Raw genomic sequence first — 25,853 nt, forward strand, 5'->3', positions numbered from 1 at the left:
TCAACTCCTAAAATGCCACGCAGTCATCTTCATGTGAGGTGACCCTGAGACTCACCCCTATCCCCTTTCTTAGGAACATAAATCTTACCTGCCTCATTGGCGGTGGTGGGCCACTCCAATTAAGAATATTCCAATCAATTACACAATAATAAAGCTGGAATTTTAAAAAATTAAATAAAAAGATTATTCCTAAGCCAATAATTTTCTGGTACTGGAGAGATGTTCAATAAATACTGCATGAATATAATCATCACAGAACCTATAACTAGATCAGGAGGGTGAATTTTTAAATGATGACCATTAGAAAAAGCAAACATAAAAGCTAAGCATAAAAGTATAAAAGAAAATCAACTATGATAAGAAGGACAAAAAAATACCATTACTTCATAATATAAGACATTTATTTTGGTTACAGTTTTAGTGTTTTAACACTGATTTGTGATATGACAGACATTAAACTTATTTTTTTTCAAACCAGTTTAATACCTTTCCCTTTTCTGTCCAGAAAATTGATGCTTTCACAATCAAATTACCCTAAAAGCTGACAGCAGGTAAGTTAAGCTTCCAACCAATCTGTTCTCTCAACCGGAGATGGCCTCTCTGTTCCAATCAGGATAAAATCTTGACTTGGAAGGACCATCGTTGTCAGCTCTTCAGTGATTCTTGATGCCGGTTTTATGACAGAAAATTTCCTGTGAGAAAAGCTAACATCTTCATATTTTAAGATCAGTGCTTATTTCGATTAAAATATTAGCATCTTAACATTGTGACACAAAGGCACCAACATTTTCCCAAGCATCCATCACCATGGGTGGAACATAGCGCCACCTGCTGGTCACCACGTTGTTACACACCCTATAATTTCCAGGTGGCGGTCCAAGTAAATGGGGATTCTTGTAACAACCCTATGGTGTCAGAGACAAAAGGGACCTTAGAGGTCTTCAAGTTTAGTCCCCTTGCTTGAAAGATGGTGGCTTCTGCTCTTCAGCTAACTTGGAGTGGCAGGGAAACAGACCAGCTTGTGGAATATGCACTGCTTCAGAACTGAGAAGAAAACCATTTGGTGCTCTCATCTGGTCTAGATGGGGGTCTCCCAGTCAGAGAAAGAGACCAGGTCAGAGGAGGGGATAGAGGCACCCTGAGTTCCTGTTCCATCACTTCCCCGTGGCAGAGGGGGAAGCTGTCCAGATGGGCATGTGTTGGCTCTTACACGACAGAAGTTGATTTTGTTTTTACTCAAAGAAGTAGGAGCCACATCTCGTGAAGGAAATATAGGGTTTCTGGAACTAAAGACTATGAAGAAATCCCAAGTTATCAGCAGAAAAGTAGCCCCAAAGTGACGGCAGTAATTCTCCCCATGGCCTTTTCTCCAGCATGTCCCCACAAAGAGGCCTTCAAGAGGTCCTGTCAGCAGATCTAAGTAGCTGAGGCTGTCCCGTGTGAGGACCACTGCCTGGGTGTGGGAGAGGGACCCCAGCCCCAGCTCCTGAGCCTCTTCTGGAAGTGGAGCAGAAAGCTCTGACTTAGGGATGCTAAGTGTTTCTGAGAAGAAGAGCCACACATTCTAACCCAACTGGGGACCCACATTTCTTACTTTTCCTGCAGCAGGCCCCCCTCCCCTCCCCCGGCACCATGGCTTGCACTTTTGTCCTCTGGCTACAAAGCTAACTGGCCCTCCTGCAAGGGGGCTGGGTCAATACCATGCACAGCGCACCGAGACTTTCCCGAGGGCTCATTTCTTGAGGAGGAGTGTATAGGAGAGGAAGAATTCCGCTTCAGAGAGCAGTCAACCTGGTTTCACCTCAGCTCTGCCTTTGAGCTGGGCAGCCCGGAGCACCCCACCCCTAATCACTCTGAACCCCAGTCCCTTTTCTTAAAGGTACCAATACATGAATGAGCCCAACGCCAAGTTAATAAGGTTATTGTGAGGATCAAGTTAGATGAAGTGGAAGAGTTATTTGGCCTCTGTGAGGGTCACAGTGGGGAAGAAGGCTGTTTCACTTGGGTGGGTCTATGGGGGCAGCCTGGTATCTGAAAAAGAAGACAGATTCTAGTCTGTTCGGGGCTGCTGCAGTCACAGAGTAAAGGGGACATCCAGGCTGGGCGGTGCTGCTTCTGTCAAGATAGAGATCATTATCCCTGGGTGTTAAGCCCCAAGGCACACCTGCCTCTCCTCCACCTAGCTGGAAGCTTCTGGTCAATTCTCGAAAAGGCACATTTCCCACCTCCACATGGTCAGAACCACTGCCTGAATTGAAACTTAAAACTGAATTTTAAATATTCAACAAAAGTCCCTGATATTTCATTTCAGGTAAGACTCCTTTGCAAATCCTTGCAAGGGATCCTACCACCAAGTCAGGCTTCTGGGAGCTTGATAGACCCACCAGAACAACGCCCTGCATATATTTGGTGCTCAAGGAAAAAAAAAAAAAGTTTAATTCCACAAACTTTTATCAGACATCTATGTGCTAAGCTCCAGGGGGTAGAGCTGAGGACCACCTCTCTGCCGTTAGGGAACCTGAAGACAACGGCACCGCATCGCTTGCCCTGATGACAATCATGCCAAGTGCTAACAAGACTGTGTTCAAAACAAAACTCTATTCTAACAAATGTGTACAGACGTGTGAGTGTGAGTGTTCACGGCTTCCAACATCATCCTAAAAAGTCCTGGCAAAGGCCGTTTCTTTTTGTTTCTTTGCTCTACCATCAATAAAGGTGCCATGTGGATGTTCCGTCACGTTTCCTTTCTGCCTGGCTGAGTCGTTTTTGCTTCCAAGGCTCCAGGACCTTTTCTGGCAGCAGAGAGCTGTAAGACCTACCTGTAAGTGGGCAGGGTGTGAGCCTGGGCCCATTTAACACCCCGTTTGTCCAGCCACTGGCTATGCTGCTCTCACATACACACACACAACACATGTGCTATAATTGGCCAATTTCCTCCTCCTGTTCTTGGAATAGCAACTGAGACAAAAAGCAGTGAGCACGAGTGGCTTGGGCTCGCCAACACTATAATTTAGGACAAAACCCTTGTAATTCTCCAAATGGTGGGGTTTTTAAATAGGCTGGACTTCAACACCCTGTTTTCTAAAAAAGAAAAATAAAACTCTGCCTAAGGAACTACTCTTCTAACGGACCAAGGGACTGAGAGCCAAGTATCCCTAAAAGGCGGATTCTGAACTCAAGCCTTCTAAGGAGTCACATTTTTCAAACTATTGATCTAGGAGAGTCCTTCAAGGAGGGGGATGTGCTTGCCCACACAAGGGCCTCGTTGTTTCGGTATCTTTAATCCTAAGGAAATCGTCAAAATGCAGTTACTTGATGAGCGTTTCCACCCACGGACAACTGACCCCAGCCAGCTGCAGACTTCATGACGTGTCTCTGTGAGCAGGGCGCGGACGGCTGTGAGGATAAGGGGGAGACAGACACAGTGGGGGAGAGGGGCCCACATTTGCATAGTTCCTTTACAGAGCCCCCTCAGGAAAGGGCCCAGGGGTGGGGGCTTGGAGTGGGGGGCGGGGGAGGTCGGGAGGGGCCCCCGGAGCATCTCAGGCCTCACACTTCCACAGACCTCTTGCCCTGGGTCGTCTAGGAGAAGCACGCCTGTCACAGGCCTTCGCCCTCTGGGCCCCCACCTCAGGGCGAGGACGTCATAAACTGCAGGCGCAGGACACGCCAGGGAGCAGGACGCCCTCCTCAGCAAGCTTCTTTATATGCTCCCCAGGGGGAAAGCGGCCCAGGGCCGTGTTGGGACAGACGTGTGGGCAAGTGCCTGGTGATGCTGGGAGCAGGGTACACTGTGTTTCCTAAACATGGCAGCCTGTGACGTCACAACCAGGGACCCCCTCCCCCGTCTGACCTCTACAGAAGAGGCAGTGGGGGCGCCCTAGAGTTTCAATTTTCCCTCCTTGACGAGTCTGTCATTGAGCTGGCAGAGCTGGGCCAGGAAACCGTCGTTGGGGCCGATCTCACGGTTCTGCCTGACGATGCTCAGGGCGGACTTGACATCCATCTTCTGACGCATCATGAGGTACGCGATGACGAGGGTCGGGGAGCGGCTGTAACCCTCACGGCAGTGGACCAGCACTCGGCCTGTGAGAGACCGGGACGCGGTGAGCTGGGGCTGGCCCGCCACACCTCAACTCCAGTCAAAACTCCTCCCAGGAAATGCACATGCAAATGACACTGCCAGGCCACCCTGGGCCCACCAGAATGGCTAAGATAAAAAGATCAATACAAAACACACAAAGCACTATCGGGGATGTGGAGCATAGCTAGGACTTTGATCTGTGGCTGGGGAAAGTGAAAAAGAAAGTGATAGTCGCTCAGTCGGGTCCGACTCTTTGTGACCCCATGGACTATTCAGTTCATGGAATTCTCCAGGCCAGAATACTGGAGTGGCTAGCCATTCCCTTCTCCAGGGGATCTTCCCAACCCAGGGATCAAACCCAGGTCTCCCACATTGCAGGCGGATTCTTTACTAACTGAGCCACCAGGGAAGCCCAAGAATACTGGAGTGGGTAGACTATCCCTTCTCCAACAGATCTTCTCCACCCAGGAATTGAACCAGGGTCTCCTGCATTGCAGGTGGATTCTTTACCAGCTGAGCTACCTGGTTGGGGGAGGGGATGTAAATTGGCACACAGCTTCAGGAAACCACGTGGTGGAATCTACTCAAGCTGACCACGTGCATCCCCCAGGGCCTGGCAATTCTATCCCAGACCCACACCAGATAGGACTGCATACACGTCTGCTAAAAAGAATCCCACCAGGACGTCATAGGCAGCACTAGTCACAACAGCCCCAAACTGGAAATTCCCAAAGGCCCATCAACAGAAGAGTAGAAAAATACTACGTCTGAATAGTCTACAACTTCCCAGATACAAATTGGATGAAACACACAAACAGGATGTATATGATCCCACAGAGCAGAAGAGTCAGGGGCATTCCCTGGTGATCCAGTGGTTAGGACACGGGGCTACTACTACACGGGGCACTGGTTCAACCCCTGGTTAGGGAACTAGATCCCATATGCTGCAAGGTGTGGCCAAAGACAAAATCGGAAAAAAAAACAAAAAGGGCCAGGAAAACTGAGCTATGCGGTTAGAAGTTTGGATAGTGATGTGGAGGTGGGAGATGTGATACTGTGAGGAATATGTGGGGATTCTGGGGTGCTGGTCAGGTTTAGTTTCTTGATCTGGGGGTTGGTAGTGAAGGACAGGGAAGTCTGGCATGCTATCCATGGGGTTGCAAAGAGTCAGACACAACTTAGCAACTGAACAACAAAAACACAGGTGTGTGCAGTGCGCTGATCTACACACTGTGATATGGGCACTAACCTACATGAATTTTCTATCTCAAGCAAAAGCAAAATATGAAAACCACCCAAATGTCCATCAACAGGTAAATGGATAAACAAACTGTGGAACATCCATCCAATAGAACACTACACAGCATTAAAAAGCCATTCCTGCTACGTGCAATAGCACGGAAGAAACAAAAGAATTATGCTGAGTGAAAAAGACCAGACGGGAAAAGCGTGCATACTGTGCAACTCCATTTACATGAAACTCTACAAAATGTACACTAGTGTCTAGTGATAGAAAGCAGATCAGTGGTTACTTGGGAATGGAGGAGAGAGAGGAGCAGAAGGGAGAGGTCTCAAAGGGACGTGAAGGAAATCTGTGAGGTGACGGACAAACTCACCATCTTGGGTGTAGTTATAGCTTCACAGATGTATACATATGTCAAAACTTACCAAACTGTATTACGTGTAGTTTAGGGAATGTCAATTAATGCCTCAACAAAACCACTTCAAAATAAAAGGACCATGAATGTCAAATACAAACACAGAGAATCAAAACAATGTATGTATGTGTTAGTTCAGCTGTGTTCCACTCATTGCGACCCCAAGGACTGCAGCCTGCCAGGCTCCTCTGTCCATGGAATTCTCCAGGCAACAAGAACAGTGGAGTGGGTTGCCATGCCCTCCTCCAGGGGATCTTCCTGAACCAGGGATCAAATGTAGGAGACCAGTGTACATTGCAGACAGCTTCTTTATGGCATGAGCCACCAGGGAGACTAAGTCTGGCCCCTCCCCCTGCCTCTGACATCTCCTCATTCCCCTCCTCCCTGCAATCCAGCCAGCCAGCCCCTTGGTCTGCGAAAAGTGAAAGTCTTAGTTGCTCAGGCCTGTCTGACTCTTTGCGACCTCATGGACTGGAGCCTGCCTGCAACACCTCTTTTCCCAGGGATTTGCTCCAGTGTCCTAAGAAGGTCTTTCCTGCCCACCTTCTAAAGCCACAATCCCACTCTACACCCCGTCATTCCCTTTCTCCCTGCTTTAGTCACCCCCACCCCCTGATGGGCCACACATCTTTTTCACTTGTTTACTGTCATCTCCCCGCAAAATGTAAGCTCCTCGAGGGCAGAGATGCCTACTGTTTTGCTCCCTGTTGTATCCCCAGCACTGGATGAAGGAAGGAAGGAATGGTCAGGAGAGACCAGAGCATCATCAACAAGGTTCCTCCAACCTTTTATCAAAGTGGGGAGGCCCCTTGAGCAAGAAGCTTTGCCTTCTCTTATCCCTACCCTCTCCTGACACAGAGTGCTCAGTTCAGGTCTTCATCTCTCACCTCTGCCCCTTCACCTCCAAACTGAGCTTTCCCTCCACCCTCATCCTCCACCAACCTACACAACAGCTGGAGGGAGCTTTCTCAAATATAAATGTGACCTGTCACCATTAGTCAGGTAGCACAGTCACCAAAGTGTTACTTACCAGGCTAACCACCCACGGCCCTGACACCTTTCCAGGCTATTTCTCACCTCTGTCTCTTCGCTCATATTGTTCCTCCTACCTGGAACACCCTCTCCCTCTTGGCAACCTGGCAAACTCCTATTCATCCTTAAGACCCCAGCTCAACTATTTCCTTTGTCAGCATAAGGACTGAGAACCCCAATCCTTGAAGACATGGAAATCTGGGTTTAAATTTTAACTTGCTAGTTGTGATGGTTAAATGTGTCAACTTGGCTTATCTATGACACCCAATTGCTTGGTCAAACACTAGTCTACAAGAGATTTTATAGATGTAATGAACACCTCCCATCAGTTGACTTTATGTAAAGGTCACCCTTGATAAGGTGCGTGGACCTCATCTAATCAGTTAAATGTCTTAAGAGCAAAAAACTGAGGTTTCCTGGAGAAGAAAGAATTCTGTCTGCAGAAGTCCTGCCTCAGTTTGCAGCCTGCCCAACAGATTTCAGATTTGCCAGCCCCATGACCATATGAGCCAATCCCCTAAAATAAATAATATATGTATATTCTATTGGTTCTGTTTTCCTGGAGAACCTAGGCCAATACCCTGGTTATCACCCTATGACCCACCTAAGAATACTGTGCCTCAGTTTCCTCATCTGAGCTAATATACCCATGCCCCAAGATGGCTGAAGATTCAGGGAAGAGATATATAAGAGCCTCAGACTAGTGCCTGGCAGACATGAACATTCAATAAATAAATATGAGCCGACACTACGAGCCTTCTGCTGGCACCTGGGGCATCCTCTTCTGTAGCAGTCCAGCCCTGTGTTTCTGCTGGTCACACACAGACCAACCCTCCTCTGCCAGAGTGTGAGTTCCTTAAGGGCAAGGACTATAGGGTGTTGATTCTGGATACCCTACACTTCCCAGCATACACTAAGTGGTCAATAAATATTTGTGGATCAGCTGAGTGAATGATTCCCCACCATTCTGCATGGGCATTACTGTGATGGAAACCTGCTAACCCAGAGTCAAGCAGTCTCTTCTATTCCCATGATCCTAGCCCCAAAACATAACCTTATTTTCCCAATGCTCTCAGGGTAGAAATGGGGGGGTTCTCTACTTCTCTGCTCAGTCAGTCTCTGGCCAATGGACCCAAAGTATTCAGAGTAGGGCTTTCCCTGTTTCCATCCTGGCAATGGGACCCTCTGCAGAGCAGCTGCCTCATTGCCTAGAACCTGGAACAGACTCAGCATGCACAGAACTCATAGAGCCAATAAGCAAGGGGAGAGGTCAAAGTCCATCCTTCCAGGCCCCACCCACACACCACCTCCTCCAGGAAGTCTCCCTTGATCTTCCCAGCTGGAAATGACTGCTTCCTTCTCTGAGGGTCCCTGGCCAATTCCCCCACCCCAAAGTGATGGGCCCCCAGCTCCCTTGAGCCCTGCACAGTGTTGGAGGCCAGTGTATTTCTGTTGGCTCACTTGACCAATCAATCCTATAAGTACTTCCACTAGGCATTAGAACCCATGGAATTTTTTCCTGTCACTGGTTCAGTACTCCAGTGTACCTGCTACATGCCCAATCCATGTCAGGTGCTAGGGAGACAGACAACAGACAGTGGACTCAGACTGCGGGCAGGCTTCGTGGATGAATGGACACTACGTCCAGGGCTCAAGCATGAGGCAGGGTCTGCCAGAAGATGGGTCAGGAAGATGCAGAGAGAGCCTTCCAGACAAATGACCCAACCCACATGGGCTAAGGCAGGAGGTCACACAAAGTCAGAGTATGTTCGCAGTTGCATGGAAAGAGGAAACCGTCAGGGAGCTCTAAGTTGCCTGAATGAATGACCAATGGATATACAGGAAGAGCAAAATTCATGCCCTTAACCGGGCCCCTCATTCTTGTCTACAGCGGAGCTCAGTATAGCTGGAGAGGAGGCATGTGATGTGTACGAGGCTGGGGAGGACCACAGCGGGCCTGATGATAAAGACTGCAGATATCCCAGGCAATCAAACCTCCCTCCTGGGCCCCAATTGTGTGATAACCAGTGGTTTGTAAACTCTGTCCGCTGGAAATCATTGCTGTGGGGGGGCTGCTGGGACAAGTAGCATCAGGGAAGCAGAGACAGGCTAGAATCAGGGGGACAGGGCTGATCATGCCTCAGTGGGAGTCGCTCCCCTTGGCCAGGTTTGGGTTGGGAGGAAGAAAGGGGATGGAGAAAGCGGCAGGAAGGTAAAGGCAGCTGCTGAGAGAATCAAGCTAAAAGCAGAAAGGGCAAGTAGCCCAGCCTGCTCAGCTGCTGTCTGCCCTCTGGCCTTCTAGGATTTCTCTCTGGCATGCCTCACCTGACAGCCAGCACTCCAGCAGTTCTGCTTCGGTCCTGCCTTATATTTTGGACCCGCAGGAAGCATTCAAAAACAGGGCCAAAGTTTGCTGACTCCCAGCCTAAGCCAATCGGGGCTGCCCCCCTCCCCTCGCCAGGTAATGCATGTGACCCAGCTCTCACCAGTGAGGTGAGGGGGACTCCACTGGGCAGTTTCTAGGGACTACTTTATTTGTTCTTAAGAAAAGAGAAGGGGCATCCCTGGTGGTCCAGTGGCTAGGACTCTGTGCTCCCAAAGCAGGGGGTCCAGGTTCTATCCCTGGTCAGGGAACAAGATCCCACATGTTGCAACTAAAGACCCCATGTTTCCGCATAGAAGACTGAAGATCCTACATACTGCAACTATGACCGGGCGAAGGCAAATAAGGAAGTAAATATTAAAAGAAGAAGAAGAACAGAGAGAAACATGAGGAAGAGATGGTGGCCTCATCTATTGCTGCACTTTATCCTGTTGGGAGGTGGTAACCAGATCTGCCACAGCCGTCTTGGGATCATCAGGGGAGTCCCCAGCACTGAGGGTGGAAGAAGAGTCCTAAAGCCAGCAGAGAGCTATTGAATCAACCAGCCCTGGGGCTGGTCACCTCAGGATTTCTTATCACAGAAAATAATAAATCTTCACTACTGCAGCTATCTGAATAGGGGAGGGGGGCTGGCAATCAACCCTCAGCCAAATTCAATGTAAACACAAGGGCCTCGAGGCTGCCACACCTGTGTCACGTGTGGTCACCTAACAGGCAGCCAGGTGAGCAGAGAGAGACCCAAAGCTCTCGGTCATTCACACAAGAGCCAGAAAACGTCAGGTTTTCCAAGAAAAGGCCTGTCATATGCTTGTTTTCTAAAAGAGTCAAGTTCAACCTGCCTCCCAGTAAAGCAACTCAACTCCAATAAAAATTGATTTTAAAAAAAGCTGCCTCCCACCGTTTCCTGGGTGGCAGGTCCCTTACCGTTCTTCTGAGCCAGAGCCTGGTCGATGAAGTCTGCCGCCTTTTCAAAGTAGGCGCTGAGGTTGAACTCCTGTGTGTCATTGGCCTTGATGCCCAGGTAGGTGATGCCGGAGTCCTTGTAGAAGTTGGCATTGGTGTTGACATGCATGAAGGACCTGCCCTCAGCTGCGTTTAGGACATGGGTGATGCCCAGCTTCTGCAGCTTGGGGATGTCTTGAGCCACAGACCTGGACAGGAAACAGCAGCAGGGGAGGATCAACTGACTACCTGGCAGCCCTCAGGGGAGGAAGATGGAGAAGAGAGACTCTAAGCCTCTTGGCTCAGAAAGGAGCCTTCTGTGCTCTGGCCCCTGCTGGCTTCTCCAGACTCAGCTTATGACCCTCTGCCCTCACTCCAGCCAGCTCCAATTACCTGCCACAAATAGCCTGGGTGCTTTCATGCCCACACTGATCCCACTACCTGGAATGCCCTTCTCCACCTTCTTCATAAAGGTGCACCCTCTCATATCTCATCTCCATTGGCAGCATTTCCTGATCTCCCCAGCATCATGCTCTCGATACTGTGGTGGTGGTATCACCAAGAGGCTAAAAATGGAGCCAGACTCCAGACAGCCCTGTCACTTACTAAGCTTGAACAAGTCACTTAACCTTTCTATGCCTCAGTTTCCGTCTGTAAAATGATGATGATAACAGTACCTACTCCTGGGGCTGTTGTTAGTGTTAAATGAGCTGTTCTATAGACAGTATGATACCGTGGTCAGGGCCACTACCCTAATGCTTGATTGTGCTTATTTGTTTAGATGTCCAGGCTGTGAGCTCCTGATGGAGGAACCATGTCTGCTTCATGTCCGTATGCCCTGCACGTGCTCTGGTACCTGGCACACACAGTAGGTACTGAGGGAATTTGTGGTGAATCAGTGAAGAATGAAATCAGCACAGCCCAGCAGCCTTCTTCCTTGGATTGTAGAGTGCAGCAACCCCCTTCCGTCCCCTAGAGGGATCCTTCCTGCCATAGTCCACTAGCCACGTCTCTGAAGCTTTCCTGGGTGAGTAAGCACTTGGGGAGCCAGTGGAGGTTACAAAACATTCGATCTGAATAGTCAAAGGGCTGCTTTATTTCATCTCACAACAACATCCCAATTCAAACGGCAGTTTACACTTTACACAAGGCCTTCTCCTGCGTGATCTTGTTTGCCTGTCACATCAGCCCTGGGAGGAAGGAAGGACAGAGCTTCAACTCTGGCCCGACAGGACAGACGAAGGACGTGCATATGCTCTCAAGGGCTGCTGCATGGCAGGGCTGGGAGGAGGCCTCTTCTCTCCCGACACAAGGCCTGCTCTATCTTCCCCCTCACTCTGCTTCTCATGCCCACATCAACCACAAATCTCGCGAGGCAGAAAACGGGGCTCCTCCAGGTTTCACTCTGCCCTGTGAGCCCTGATCAGGGGCCCTGATTTTGTTACAGCACTCCTGACTGCAAGGGGTGGGGGAGAAATAGGTACTCAGTCAATCCTCCCTGTGGAGCACTCCCCATACCCCTGTCTGTGTCAAGGTCAGATTTGCTTAAAGGCAAGGGATGTGTTTTCTACAGTGGCCATTGGCATGTGCCACCCTGGACCACCACCAGATGTTCACATCTTTGTTTTCCACCTTGTGAGTGGTGACAGCTGACTGAGCCAAACTGCCCAAGAGCAGGGTTTCCAAGAGTGCCAAGGCCCCTTGCTGCTTGGGTGGATGGAGAGGGGCTTATTCTCAGAACTCGGCAATTACTGAGGACTCTGGATGAGATTCTGGTACCCTTCGTTAGCTGTCAGGACACTGCACGCAACTGTAAAGTAGTGGCTCATTAAAAAGGCTCTAAAATAACTAACTTTGAAGAGTCACTGCCATTCATCTTCCTTCTCGAATACTAAGTCAACATTCAACAACTTTACCATCGCTACTGCGAATGATGGCTTGTCTGGTGGCTCAGACAGTAAAGAATCTGCCTGCAATGTGGGAGACCCAGGTTCGATTCCTGGGTTGGGAAGATCCTGTGGGGAAGGGCATGGCTACCGACTCCAGCATTCTTGTCTGGGAAATTACATGGACAGAGGAGGCTGGTGGGCTACAGTCCATAGGTGCGCAGAGTCAGACACGACTGAGCAATGAACACACAGTGAATGAACCTTGTTCAGTGCCTGACACCAGTGATGCTCCATATGGTGAATGAGTGATGGATGAATGCGGTTGGCCCCCATGAAACTGGGACTTGCCTTTTAGACCCCCCTAGTTCTGTGATGACCCCCATTTTTGCAGCAGTCCTTGGCAAAGTAAGCATCAGGTCCTAGTCCAGGACCTGGGATACAGACATGAACAAGATATTGACCCTAACCTCACAAGCCCTCACCTGCTCTGGGCCACCATTTCTTCCTGTGAAAAAGGAGAGAACTGGGTTAGACATGCGGTCTCTGGGCCCACGGAGCTTAGGGCCTCAGGGTCTCAAGAAAACCCAACCTACGCCCTCCGAGGCTACACAGGCATGGGAATCTATTTTTAACTTTTGGCTGAGATTTCAACACCTCTCAGAATGGCTATCACTAGTTCTCTCCTGCTGCTGAGAAATTCTTACTAGTAGTCTGACTATGAGAAAATGAGAAAATCGATTTGGTAAGAACTCCTAAGTGATAAATAATAAATGCATTTCCTGGTGGCGAGAAGGTCGGCAGCCTTTGCTAAATGATGGCTCAGGTCCTCAGGGGTTTTATCATTGGGTCGTTCTAGAATTCTAGGTAAATCAAACCCTAAGTGGAAGATAGGGGGAGGAGCGAGGAAACCTGGGCCCAGATGTCTGAACCCCCAAGTTTGGGATATATCAATTCTCCGATCTAAGCCTGCCTCGCCGGGAAAATTCCACGCCCGAATTGTGACGTCAGCCCGTTGCCATGGCAGCGAAGGCAGACATTCCGCGGTGACCTCACTGCAGAACCAGGCAGCTGTCACATGACGCGCGGGCCGGAGACCGGTCGGGCGACAGAGGGCCACCTGTTAAGTGAACCTGGTCGCCCCGACACCGCCCAAGGCCGAGCACCTAGAGGGTGGAGGCCTCGGGCAGGACGCCGGCTGCCCGAGCGGCCCCGGGTCTCCACCACCCAGGGAAGGGAAGGACAGAGCGGGGATGGGGCGGGGTCCGGCCCCTCCACCCCACGCACGAAAGGTGGGCGGTGACTCCAGCCCCCGCCCAGCCCTGGCCCCGGCTTCCGGAGGAGCGACCCCGCCCCGGCTCCCCCCACCCGCGCCTGCCGACGCCCCCACCCCAGCCCTCGGGTGGGCGGGGCGCCCCGGGGAGGGGCTGGAGGGGCATCTCGGGGCCCGGGAGAGGCGACTTACGCGTTGCCCACGTAGATCCTGGGGGTGACCTCGTTGCAGGGCTGGCTCGGGAGGCTGTAGCAGCCGCTGCCATCCGAGAGCAGGTCGTTGAGATCCTGCACGGAGAGCTCGAACGGGCCCGACATGGCGGCGGCAGGGCCCTGCACGCCCGGGCAGCCGCGAGCGAGGGGAGAGCGGCCGGGTCAGCTGGGCGGGGGCTCAGGAGCCGGGGCCCGCCCCGTCCCGCCCCGGAGGCGGGCCCGCAAGGCGCGGGAAGCGGCGAAGCGCGGGCGCCCAGGCGCGCTCAGCTCAGGGAAGTATCCGCGCCGCTTGGCGCCCGGGGAACTCGGGGAAAGACTTTGGGCCTGAGTCCGGGGCGGAAATGCCCCCCTGGAGTTTCCGAGAGTCCTCTTCCCACCCCCCGTTGAGGCATGGACGTTCAGTAACTCCACGGGACTAAATGCAGGGCGCAATAAAAGTTTTTCTTGACCGAGGCTACACCCAAGTGTTGCTTAATTTTCTCTGGATTACAGGGACACCCGGGTTCCGATTGTGAGCTCTGACTGCCTGCTGCGGACCAGCAGCGTTGGCTTCACCCGGGAGCTGGTCAGAAATGCAAAATCTCCGCCCCAGCTCAGACCTGCTAAGTGAGGATGTGCATTTTACAAGCCCGGGATCCCTACGAAGGTTGAAGGCTGAGAAGCCCAACTCGGGGGCACATTTCTTCCTGCCTTCAATGGGAGTTGGCATCGTGCCTAAAGCTTGGGCTCTATGCAGACAAGCATGGCATTCTGGCCCTGGGCAGTGACTTAACCTCTCTCAGCCTATTTATGGGGAAAAAAAAAAATGGAGGTAATAAAAGCACCTACCTCCTAGAGCCTTATGAAAGATTAAATATAACATTCCAGGAAAGCGCCCAACTTTACATAGCGAGCACTAGGGAGGTGTTCTCCCTCTCTTCATCAGCAAACGGTGTAGCGCACCCACTAGGTGCTGCACCTCCTAGAGCAGCTGCCAGCCCACTACAAGCCACATGATGTCAGCAACTCATCATTTACTGAGGTCCCGCTACCAGCAAATGACCATCCTCCTCCACTGGCGTGAAAATGGCAGATGTCCCCACCCTCCAAAGAGCAACTGTGGTGCTGGGAATTCAGGAAACCCACATCCCAAGCCCACTTCTGCCACTAACTTTCTCTAGAGCAGTTTGGTTGTTGCTCTGGACTTCAGTTTCCTCATCTGCAAAATGAAGACATTGAATCAAATTATCATTAAGGATCTTCTATTGATATCTCCCAATAGCTGTAGTCTCACACCTTCAGGGAAACCATTGCAGTGGAGACTAAACTTACAGCCCAAGGTGTATAACCAAGGCTGGTTTTCTCCAATCTCCCACCCCCACCCCATGCCTTCGCAACCCCTTCCAGACAACACACTTTTTCCTGCTGCTGTTGGTGGCACCTGCATTCCAGGCAGGTGGGAAATCTGAGCTTCGGTCCTCATCTTGACTTGGACCTAGGTTAACTTTCAAAAGAGAAGCCCGGGGACAACCAGGCATGCTCCACTGCCCCTCTTTCTTCCCTGGGGACCTGTCCCTGATGTCATAACTGGATAACTATGACAACCCACCATGGACCGCTAAGCACCTCACAGAGGAAGGAGCCTGGGTGCCTCATTTCTGAAGTGAGACTAGGAAGAGAAGATGAACAATTCCCTGGATTATCTGGCATACCCTGTAATTGTCTCTAATCATAGACAGAGTACATCCTTCAGGAAGAAGCTGGATTTTGGCCACTACGCATTTCATAAGAATAGAATACAAATAGGTATGTGGGGTAATTTAAACTGGACACTATGTCTAGGATTCTGAAAGGGCTCACCTTAGAGATATTGATGGTAAACCAGAGCAGTACACAGCTTTGCAATGATATGGCCTTATCTGCTGAGTCTGGTCAAGAGGGCATTAGCATCAGTGACAAAATTTATCTTCCACCAGGGAGTTCCTTTGATGGAAACACTCATTTAAGCACTTTAAAGCCAAAAATCTAGACAGAGGATGAGACTGCAGCATCCGGTAGCCAGGCTAGTCATATTGGGAAGGGGTGGGAGAAAGTCTCTTTCATTAGCTTCAAGGAACATTTATGTCTGTAAATTTTATTTTTCTCAGCCCTCATCATGCTTTCATGTCTGCTCAAAACTCTTCAAAAGATGCCAGTTTGAGAAAGTCAACTAAACCAGAATCCCTGAACTGAACTGGTTCAGAATTCAAACTTGTAATGTTTTAATCAATGTCATTGTATAGAATGTGAGCAGAGTCTCTAAGGCTACCAAGAGGATACCTGTGATATAACATTTCTCTCTTTCCTTCCTCTCCAGTGAAGCCTACTGTTGATACCAAACCTCCAGCAGCGCACACACATCACATTTTAAAATTGAGCAAACTGCAGGTATTTGTTCTTGCCATCTGCAGATGTACCTTATCTATGTCCCAAAGAGGTCCAGTTTCCCAGAGCCTTCTAAATACCCACCACTCCCTCCTCCTCTCCATACACCACCCCTGGATTCCTCAGCCCTGCTCCCAGTTTCCACTGTGGCCCCCAGTTTGCCCCTTTTCCACAATCCCAGAGGAGGGGGATGCTCAACCATTGTGAGAGGGAGCATCATGTAGCAGCGATGATGTCACCGTGGTGGGGTGGGGTTTCTCACCAGGGTGAACAAAAGAGAATCGACAAAATTGAATACGAAAACAAGCAACTGTGTCAAAAAATCGCCAATGCCCACCGAGGCCCCGCCAAGGTGGATTGCTGGAACGAATATTTTTCCAAGAGGTAGTATTATTTCTCTTCATTTCATTTTCTGAAAGTCAAAACTGACTTCCCCCTTGTTGGGTTTTAATACTAGAGGCATACTTAAAGAAAGTTATCCTGAGGGATAACCAAAGAGACCATGTTAAGGAGAAAGAAAACCACCCCAAATAAGAACCTTTCTCCAACGTTGAAGAGCTAACTTTTCTTCCCTAAGAGACTCTTTGGAGTCCTATTTAGAGTTTGTCACAGGAAAGCACTTTTGTAAAATGGTGATGATAACTGGGATTTTAATATAACATTCTTAAAATTGTTTCTGCAAATATTTGCTGAGCACCAGGAATACAGAGGTGAAATGAGATGTATATTTCCTAACCTCAAAAAACACAAGGTCAGAGAGAGGGGACATTTATGCAAATAATTACGCAGTATGATCAGGGCTACAAAAGGAGTGTGTGCAAGGAAAGATGAGTGTTTGAGTATCTCTGTGTGTAAGTGTGTAGGGGAGAGTGTCAAGATGTCTTTCCTGATCCTTGTGTATTTAAAACTGGGTTGAAAGCTGAGGGGAGTAAGGTGAACCAAGACTATTACCAGCTATTTGTGATTTCTGGGTAGACAAGACCTGCATCACCTAAACCAGAGATTCTCAATCCTGGTTTCATATAATAATGCCTGGGGAGCTGTTGCAAAATGCTAATCCCCAAGCTCCATCCCAGACCAATAAAGTAGAATCTTCTAGTAGGCTGCAGGGCTGAGAACCACTGGCCTTAACCTAAAAAAGCTTTGCATGTTTCCTAGAATGCGGTCTGGTTCAATAGGTTCTCAGGGCTCCATGGAACAGCAGGCTCCCGGCACGCAGGCAGCCTGAATTTCTGACATCATAACTTCATCTTCCCCACTCCAATCTGGAAGGAGAATTTTATTCTTCACCTATTCTAGGATTTTTTTTTTTTTTTTTTTCCCAGCTTGAACAGAGAAACAAGGAACCGGGAGCTAGTGAGAATCACTGTGGAAAACCAGGGCATTCTGAAGAGGCTTGGTGATCGCAAACCACACTATGACCGCAAGTCGTCAGAGTTAGATTGGCAGGCACGTGGGTACTCTGTGATAGTTTTATTCACTCACAGAATCTGGCTGTGTTCAGAGGAGAGTCAGTCTCAGGAGAGACCCCTGATTGTTGGAGGACAAAATCATGAGGAATGTAACAATCTGTAAGAGAAAAACTGCCCAGAGCCTACAAATCTAACAACAGGAGCAAACCTTTCACCAGCTAAGGACATCTCCTTGGTAGCAAAGCCATTATGTGACAGCTTCAGAAAATATCTGGTAACATCTTCCCTCATCCCTTAATTCATTTAGGTTGAATGAGCAAGCAAAGAAGATGAAGAGTATACAATTCAGTATGTGGTTGATTTGTTTCATGTAGGGACAATCCTGCAAGAGGGGGAAAAAAGCCATCTGGAGTGTTTTTATAAACTTCCACTCTCTGGCTTTGGTCTGTAAGCCTTTCTAAGCCCCATAGGATTTAGAACCTCAACTTTCACACCAGCACCTGGGCACTGACATAAATCTTTCTGATTTTTTTTTCCCTTCAAGAATTCAAGACGCTATATCAGAAATACAACCAGATATCTTCTCTCCCGAGATAAATAGGTATGTCTTCACATGGCTGCCCTTTATCAGAGAACATGGTGATCCCAGTTGATGCCAAAGCCCTAAAATCCATGTAGATGGAGAACAAGGGGCCCAACCAAGGGGCGAATTTTGCTGTTCTGTAATATTGATTGGCCATCCATGCGGGGACTAGAGTTCCGTCTTTGTTTCCTCTCTCCATATAAGTAGGAAATGACTGCCTTTTGTCACCAGCTTTGAGGCTTTATGTGAGTCTAAGGGGAAGTGATTTGTTTCAGTAAGACATAAACAGGAGGTCTTTAATGTTATGCTGAAGTTACATTACGGGTCTCTGTCACTGTTCAAAAGTACTATTGTGTTGGCATTTTGTATTATTTCATATTATTAGTAATGACTTAAGTTTCCCTGCCCTGTTGCTGCCCCTAGGGAGAAGGATAAATGGACTTTCGGGCTTTTCAAAGAATAATTCTGTATAATTGATGGCTCTCCATTTCTCTCCCTCTCCTCTCCTTGAATGCAAGGTTATTCACCATGGATAAAACAAGAGAAGGCCCTAGGATTTCTTAGCTGCTTAGGATTTCAAGGCACTCCTAAGTGGCTGAATGCTCAATCTTAGGATGCTACAATAAAGCTTGGAACACAAAATGAGTAAGTTACATGTAAAATACCCAAAGGCATTAAGTTCCATCCCCACATGGAGACAGAATGGAGCAGGCAGAAGGAAAGATCCAACAAGCACTTTTATTGGGGGCTATGAAAAGTCTTAATGAGACAGAGAAAGTGACAGCTTTCACCAGCATACACCATTACCACCACCCCAAGCAGGAAGAATAGGTTGGGTGAGATGATTCAGTCACAAGCTTAGCTCTGTGGAAATGGAAAACAAAAAGCACATGAGGAAATTAAAGTTCAGACAACACAGAGAAAAAACACCATTAGTTTCTCTGTGAATACCCAGGATTGGAAAAGAATGCTTCAGTGAGATTTTCATGGACTCTGTTCATTTGTAGGGAGAAGCAAGATTGAAAATGTCAAAAATATCTCAAAACACATGACAAGACAATGTTGCATGCCTTCTGGGATTGGTCATGCTGGTTTTGAGCCTTTTTAAACGTTTTATTCTGAAGGAGAGGAGATCTTATATGTTCTTATCAGAAATAAATGTTTTATTTTAAAATAGAGTTACAGGAAGTTACAAATAAATGTATGGTGAGGCCTCCTGCACCCTTCACCCAGCTTCCCCCAATGTTAACATCTTATGTAAATATATTACGGTGTCTCTCCAGGAAAGTTGACATTGGTACAATCTGTAGAGCATACACAAATTTCACCACTTATACATGCACTCATTTGTGTGTGTTTGTATAACTCCATGCTGTTTTTATCACATGTGTGGTTTTGTATTAATACAAACACTTTCAAGACAGTTAACTGTGCCATTATGGAAAATACTGTATCACCCCTTTTGGCCACAGCCAGCCTCTTCCTCTCAGCCCTAAACCCTGGCAATTACTAATATGTTTTCCATCTCTATAAATATGCTATTTCATGAGTGTTACATAAATGGAATCATGCAGTATGTAATCATTCTTTTCAGATTTTTTTCCCACTCCATATAATTTCCTTGAGGTTCATCCAGGTTCCATGTGTTGATAATTTATTCCTTTTTATTGCTGAATGGTATTCCATGGGATGAATGTACCACAGTTTATTTAACCATTTACCCATTGCAGGATATTTGGGTAAATTCTAATTTTCTGACTATTGTGAATAAAGCTGCTATCCACTATTATGCACAAGTTTCTGCATGAAAATAAGTTTGATTTCTCTGGGATAAATGCCTAAGAGTGTACTTATGGGATTATATGATAAGTCCATTGTAAGAGAAATTACAAAACCATTTTCAGAGTGGTTATACCATTTATATTCCCACCAGCAATGAGTAAGCCAGTTTTTTCATATCCTCATCAGCATTTGATGTTATCACCATTTTTAGTTTTGGGCATTGTAACATGTGCAGTAACATCTCATGTGGTTTTAACTTGCGTTTTTCTAATAATTAATGAAGTTGAACATCTTTCATATGTTTATTTGCTATCTGCATATGCTCTTTGGTGAAATATTGGTACATTTGCCCATTTTCTAATTGTATTGCTCTCTTAATATTGAATTTTGAGATTTCTTTACACATTCTACACTCAAGTCCTTGGTGTTGGATATGTGATCTGCAAAATATTTTCTCTGTAATTTGTCTTTTCATCTTTCACAGTGTAAAGCATTTAAATTTTGATGTCATTCAATTCATCAATGATGAGCTTGTTCTGTATCTTGACTCTGTTATGCCCATCTCCTGGCTGTGATACTGTGTGTAGTTTTGCCAAGTGCTATCATGGGGAAACTGAGTAAACGGTACACAGGGTCTCTCTGTATTATTTCTTTCACACATGTCAATGTATAATTACCTCAAAATAAAAAGTTTAAAGAAAAAAATCAGTGTGTACAAATACAAATTCAATTTTAAACTGATTCCAGGTCATCTTATTTTGAGGAGCCATTCTTCTAGACATCCTGGTGAGAAGCCTGGCGGTCATCCTTTACTCCCTCTTTCATCCCTTCCTCTTCCCTGCATATTTTAAATCTACCCATCCTCTCAGTCTTGTATGTACTACTGCCCATTTCAGGCATTTGTGATTTACAACTGGTATTATTAATGGGAAAATATGCCCATATCACTTTCTAGCTTCACATCTTCAATGATTTGCCTTTCCTTCCAGAATGAGCCACACGTTTCAATGTGGCATACACAATATGGGCCCCCCAAAATCTTGTTCCTTCTGTCTCAGAAGCCTCTATCAACAGGAATCTTTATTTCAAGCAACGTAAATTGACTTTGTCTGATTTTAGTGAAAAAATGTATAATTTACTGAATGAAATAGCTAACAGTATTTGCTAGAAAACTGCAGGACCCAGCTTCAAGCGGCACATTCGAGGAACAATGCCCCAAGTCTTGCTGTAGAATTGGCCTGTGGTGCTGTAGCTCACACAGTTGCCCCTGTTCTACCTGGAATGGAACTGGATCTTCCTGACCTGCTGAGTTTTCATTGATCTGAAGTCTTTGTGTCACTAGCTCTCAACTCCAAGTCAGCGAAGGTGTATCTGATTGGTGTAACTTAGATCATATGTACCCATTCCTTATCTGCAAGGGAGGTTGGAAGAGTATTTGCATTTTTCCAATTCTGAACATGGGTTCCTCTTCTCATTCTCACCAGAATAGGGAATTTTCCCTTAGTTACAAGAAGGTTCAGATACTAGAATTTCACAAAAATGACAAATGCCTGCAACCTTACGTCTCATCATTCCTTGCCTTTTTCAACTAACAGAAGACATGTTTTCTTCTCATCCCATTCATCTGTTTTCCCCTCTAGCCAGAAAATCCATAGTTCTATGTCTTTATCTGGACAACACCTATATATTATTTATACAAGAGAGTGGTCCATTCTCTAGGAAGTTTCCATGAACTGTAAAGGTTATATCAGGTATTCTTTAAAATGATTTGTAGATTTTCCTATTGTCTTTCTGTGACTGAATTTGAGTCCATTATGACCAGAGGACATACCCTATATTTCTAATTCTTTTAAATTTGTAAATATGGCCTACCAAGGTGAATATTTCATGGGCATTTGAAAAGAACGTATATTGTGCTGCCATTGAGGGGAGTGTTTTATAAATGTCCATTAGATCCTCTTAGTTGATGGTGTTCAGTTCTTTTATGCCCTGGATAACTTTCTGTTCTAATTCTATCAGTTGCTGAGAGTAGAGTGTTGAATCCCCCAATTATATCTGTACAGTTGTCTATTTCTTCTTTTAGCTCTGTCATGGTTTTTTTTCTCCTTTTGGGCTGCACTGGGTCTTCACTGCAGTACATGTGGGCTTTCTTTGTTGTGTGAGGGTTTCTCTTGCTGCAGTGTGTGGGCTAAGTTGCCCTGCAGCATGTGGGATCTTAGTTCTCTGACCAGGGATCGAACCCATGTCCCCTGCACTGGAAGGTGGATTCTTAACCACTAGACCACCAGGGAAGTCCTTAGCTCTGTCAGTTTTTGCTTCGTGTGTTTTAAAGCTGTGGTGTTTGTTGCATACACATTTAGGATTGCTCTATCTACTTGGTGGAGTGATCCTTTTACCATTATATAATGTTCTTCTTTGTCCCTAGTAATTTTCTTTCTCTGAAGTCTACTTTATCTGATAATAATACAGCCTTTTTAAATTATGCTTTTAAAAAAATTGTTTGCATAGTGTATGTTTCCATTCTTTCCAACTACTTTTGTATACTTGTAGATGACATATAGTTGGGTCATTTTTTTTTTTTTTTCAATTTTTGGCTGCTCTGGGTCTTCCTTGCTTTGTGCAGGCTTTCTCTAGTTGCTTTCTCTAGAGCAGAGGCTACTCTTTGTCGTGGTGCAAGGGCTTCTCATTGTGGTGTCTTCTCTTGTTGTGGGTCCCAGGCTCTAGGCGTGGAGCTTTAGTAGTTGAGGCTCCTAGACTTTGGATTTCCAGCTCAGCAGTAGTGGTGCATGGGTTTAGTTGCTCCACAGCATGTGGAATCTTCCTGGGCCAGGGATTGAACCTGTGTCCCCTGCATTGGCAGGTGGATTCTTATCCATTGCACCACCAGGGAAGTTCAGGTCGTGGTTTTTTTTAATCCACTCTGCCAATATCTTCCTCACTTTTAGAATATAATTATGTATTTCCTCTATATACACTGAACACTGTATCAGATGGTGACATGACTTTTGTTATCCAGAAAATACGGATAAAGAAGCTCAAGAGGTGAAGAATAACCTATTTACTTCTAGTTTTACATATTCAGTTGATTTTTTTCCTTTCTGAAGGTCCCAGCCTTCTGCCATTCTGTTAATCATTCTTTAAGGGTTGGTCTCAAGAAATTCTGTTAGTTTCCCTTTACTGGAGAATGTCTTTATTTCCTCTTCATTCCTGAGGGATAGTTTCATCACATTTAGGATTCAAGGGTGAGAGTCTTTGCTGTCAGCACTTGATAAATGTCATGTCACCTTTTCGGGCCCGCACAGTTTCCTTTAAAGTAATGTTAAAATAGAATTTGCATTGGTGTTCCTTCCTGTTGTTTCTCCCTGTTCTTAAGTTCTGGGTTTTTTTTTTTTTTTTTTTTTTTCAGTCTTCAGTTTTCAGGAGATTAATTATGATGCATCTTGGTATGGATTTCTTTGAGCTTATCCTATTTTGAGCGTATCAGCTTCTTGAATCTGTAGATTTATGTCTTTCACCAAACTGGGGGAATTTCTGGCTATTATTTCTTTGAGTACTTTCTGGCACCAAAGTGCCTCCTCTCCTTATGGGACTCTGATGATACAAGTGTTAACTCTTTTGTCTGTAAGGCTTTTTTCCACATTGCATAAATTTTATGCAATGCTCACATTGCATAAATTTTATTGATCTGGCCTCAAGTACCCTGATTTGATCTTCTATCACTTCTACTCTACTACTGAATCCATCTGAGTTTTCAATTTTTCAATAACTTCATGTTTATATCATTTCTATATAGTTATTTTTCATAACTTCTATTTCTTTGTAAGATTTTCTGTTTTTAAAATTCTTTCTAGAGAGAATTTGTTATTGTTAAAGCATTATTACAATTGCTTTAAATTCTTATTAGATAAATTCCAACATCTGAATCATATCATACTGGTATTGGTTGATTTTTTTTTTTTCTTATTTAGATTTGGGTTTTCTTGGTTTGTATTATGATGAGTAATATCTCATCACATTTCTCTCTCGTATCCTGGATAGTTGGGTGATTGTCTTAGGGGTCTCTTAATCCTATTTAAATCTTCTATTATAGCAGAGAGTAGTCCAGTTTAGGTGTTGGTATAAATTTCTGCTTCTTTTATGTGTCTTATTTTCAATGAAGTATGGTTTTCTGAGCCTCTGCAATACTATTCTCGTCTGCTTGTTCTTTGGGTACTGCCAGGACTCCCACTCAGTCCCTTCTGGTGTCTTCTGCAGTGTGGGAATGTGCTTCCCTGGGCTGCAGTGCTGCTGGGCTACCTTCTGGAGAGGGGTGGGCAGACACTGCTGGGTCTCCTTTTGTCACTGGGTGGAAGGCAGGGAGACGTAAGGCTTCACTCCTGCTATGAATGAACTGGGCCACCTGCTGGTACCCTGGTGTGGAGCTAGGGCTGGGGCTCCCCAGTAGGTCTCTTCCAGGCTTCTTTCCTCTTTCCTGTCCTTTGGCAGAAAAAGCAAACTTTTCTTTCTTTCTTCCTGCCTCACTACCCCCTTCTCTTTCTGCCTTCCTTCCTCTGTTTCTTTCATTCTTTTTCCTTCCCTGTCTCTGCTATTGGTGGTTCTGGGTTGTAGGCCTTTCCATGTCTCAGTTGGGTGTGGGAGATGAAAAGAAAGCCCAGGAAAGTCACCACATTGTTGTTCCTCAAATCCTGAGTTTCTCTACTCAACCCATTTTCTTTCCATCTTTCAGAGTCCTTTTATCATTGTCCTTTTAATAAATTCCTAAGGTTTTAAGTTGTATTTGGAGTTGTGGTGGTGGTGTGCACACACATGTCTGTGCTCAGTAGTGTCCAACTCTGCAACCCCATGGAATGTAGCATGCCAGGCTCCTCTGTCCATGGAATTTTCCAGGCAAGAATGCTGGAATGGGTTGCCATTTCCTCCTTCAAGGGATCTTCCCAACCCAGGGATCAGACCCAAGTCTCTTGTGTCTCCTGCATTGGCAAGTGGGTTCTTTACCACTGTGCCACCTGGGAAGCCATTTAGAGTTGAAAGTGAAAGTGAAAGTTGCTCAGTCATGTCCAGCTCTTTGCAACCCCATGGACTATACAGTCCATGAATTCTCCAGGCTTAAATACTGGAGTGGGTAGCCACTCCCTGCTCCAGGGGATCTTCCCAACCCAGAAACTGAAACCAGGTCTCCTGCATTGCAGGCAGATTCTTTACCAGCTGAGTCACAGGGAAGCCCAAGAATACTGGAGTGGGTAGCCTATCTCTTCTTCAGCAGATCTTCCAGATCCAGGAATCGAACCAGGGTCTCCTGCATTGCAGATGGATTCTTTACCAACTGAGCTACCAGGGAAGCCAGATTTAGAGTTGAGGAGGAGGGAAAAAATGATTCTACATCATCTTGCTCTGAAACCATAAGCCTGACTTTTAAAGGAAGCAGTGGTTTGAGACTGTATTCAGAGGACAGGAAAAAAAAATAGACTCATATTGACTCCACCAGATAGAGAAATGCTGCTTATTGTTTCTGAACTTTATTGATTCAAGAGGGCTTTGTGCATATGTTGGTCAGTAGTTAATAAAAAGTCAAGAAATGCTTTTTTTTTGACACGTGATCCTGTGATTGGTGGCATAAATGATGTAACTCTGGATAAGTGGATGTAAAACTGTGATGAGTCACATGTTTTAAAGCATGTATGTATTCAATGGTAAAAGCACAATTGGCCAGTGTTTAACATAGCTAAGCATTGTCTGTGAAGGACAGATGGTTGTAATTTTTAAAAATCCACTTCCTGCAGGGAGTGGAGTAGATGATAGAGAAGGTTAAAATTGTTGGATCAAGGATGGCAAACAAGATTAATTCACTTGCCAGTTCTGCTCAATTGAGACCAGATACTATATTCTGAAATATCCAAAAGCAATATCTACATTCAGCAAGGGAGTGCTGTGATGAATTAGTGATGTCTGCCATGGGTGTAAGAGTGGGTGGTGGCAGCTTATTGCCCCTACCCGCCTAACATCCTTAACCTAGAAAAAAGCCCTCCAGAGCTCACCATCTTCTCTCTGGTTGGAGACACAAGCAGAGACCTTAGAAAAGGGACATATTGAGAGGTATAAAATAAGTAGATTACTTGGTGTGAGACCCAGAAAGACAAACACGCAAAAATTTTGCCCAGAGGCTCGGAACGTATGTGCTACTGGCTAGAATGGGACTAGGAACT

General features: G+C 46.4%; 2 protein-coding genes across 2 annotated transcripts; one reads left to right on the forward strand and one right to left on the reverse strand.

Moving 5' to 3' along the window:
• Positions 1-383: 383 nt before the first annotated feature.
• DUSP3 (dual specificity phosphatase 3) lies at positions 384-13,641 on the reverse strand. Its single transcript, XM_061144152.1, has 3 exons — positions 13,451-13,641; positions 10,082-10,308; positions 384-4,086 (listed from the first exon to the last, which is right to left on the reverse strand). Exons 1-3 carry the CDS (start codon positions 13,573-13,575, stop codon positions 3,881-3,883), a joined length of 558 nt encoding a protein of 185 aa, XP_061000135.1. The 5' UTR covers positions 13,576-13,641; the 3' UTR covers positions 384-3,880.
• A 1,490-nt stretch (positions 13,642-15,131) lies between these two features.
• Positions 15,132-18,445, forward strand: CFAP97D1 (CFAP97 domain containing 1). The gene is made up of 6 exons (XM_061141222.1): positions 15,132-15,255; positions 15,806-15,876; positions 16,139-16,257; positions 17,199-17,322; positions 17,830-17,886; positions 18,387-18,445. Exons 1-5 carry the CDS (start codon positions 15,132-15,134, stop codon positions 17,884-17,886), a joined length of 495 nt encoding a protein of 164 aa, XP_060997205.1. The 3' UTR covers positions 18,387-18,445.
• The last annotated feature ends 7,408 nt before the right edge of the window (positions 18,446-25,853 follow it).

This window comes from Dama dama, chromosome 5 (genome assembly GCF_033118175.1).
Source record: "Dama dama isolate Ldn47 chromosome 5, ASM3311817v1, whole genome shotgun sequence".
In the NCBI taxonomy this organism is placed as follows: Eukaryota; Metazoa; Chordata; class Mammalia; order Artiodactyla; family Cervidae; genus Dama; species Dama dama.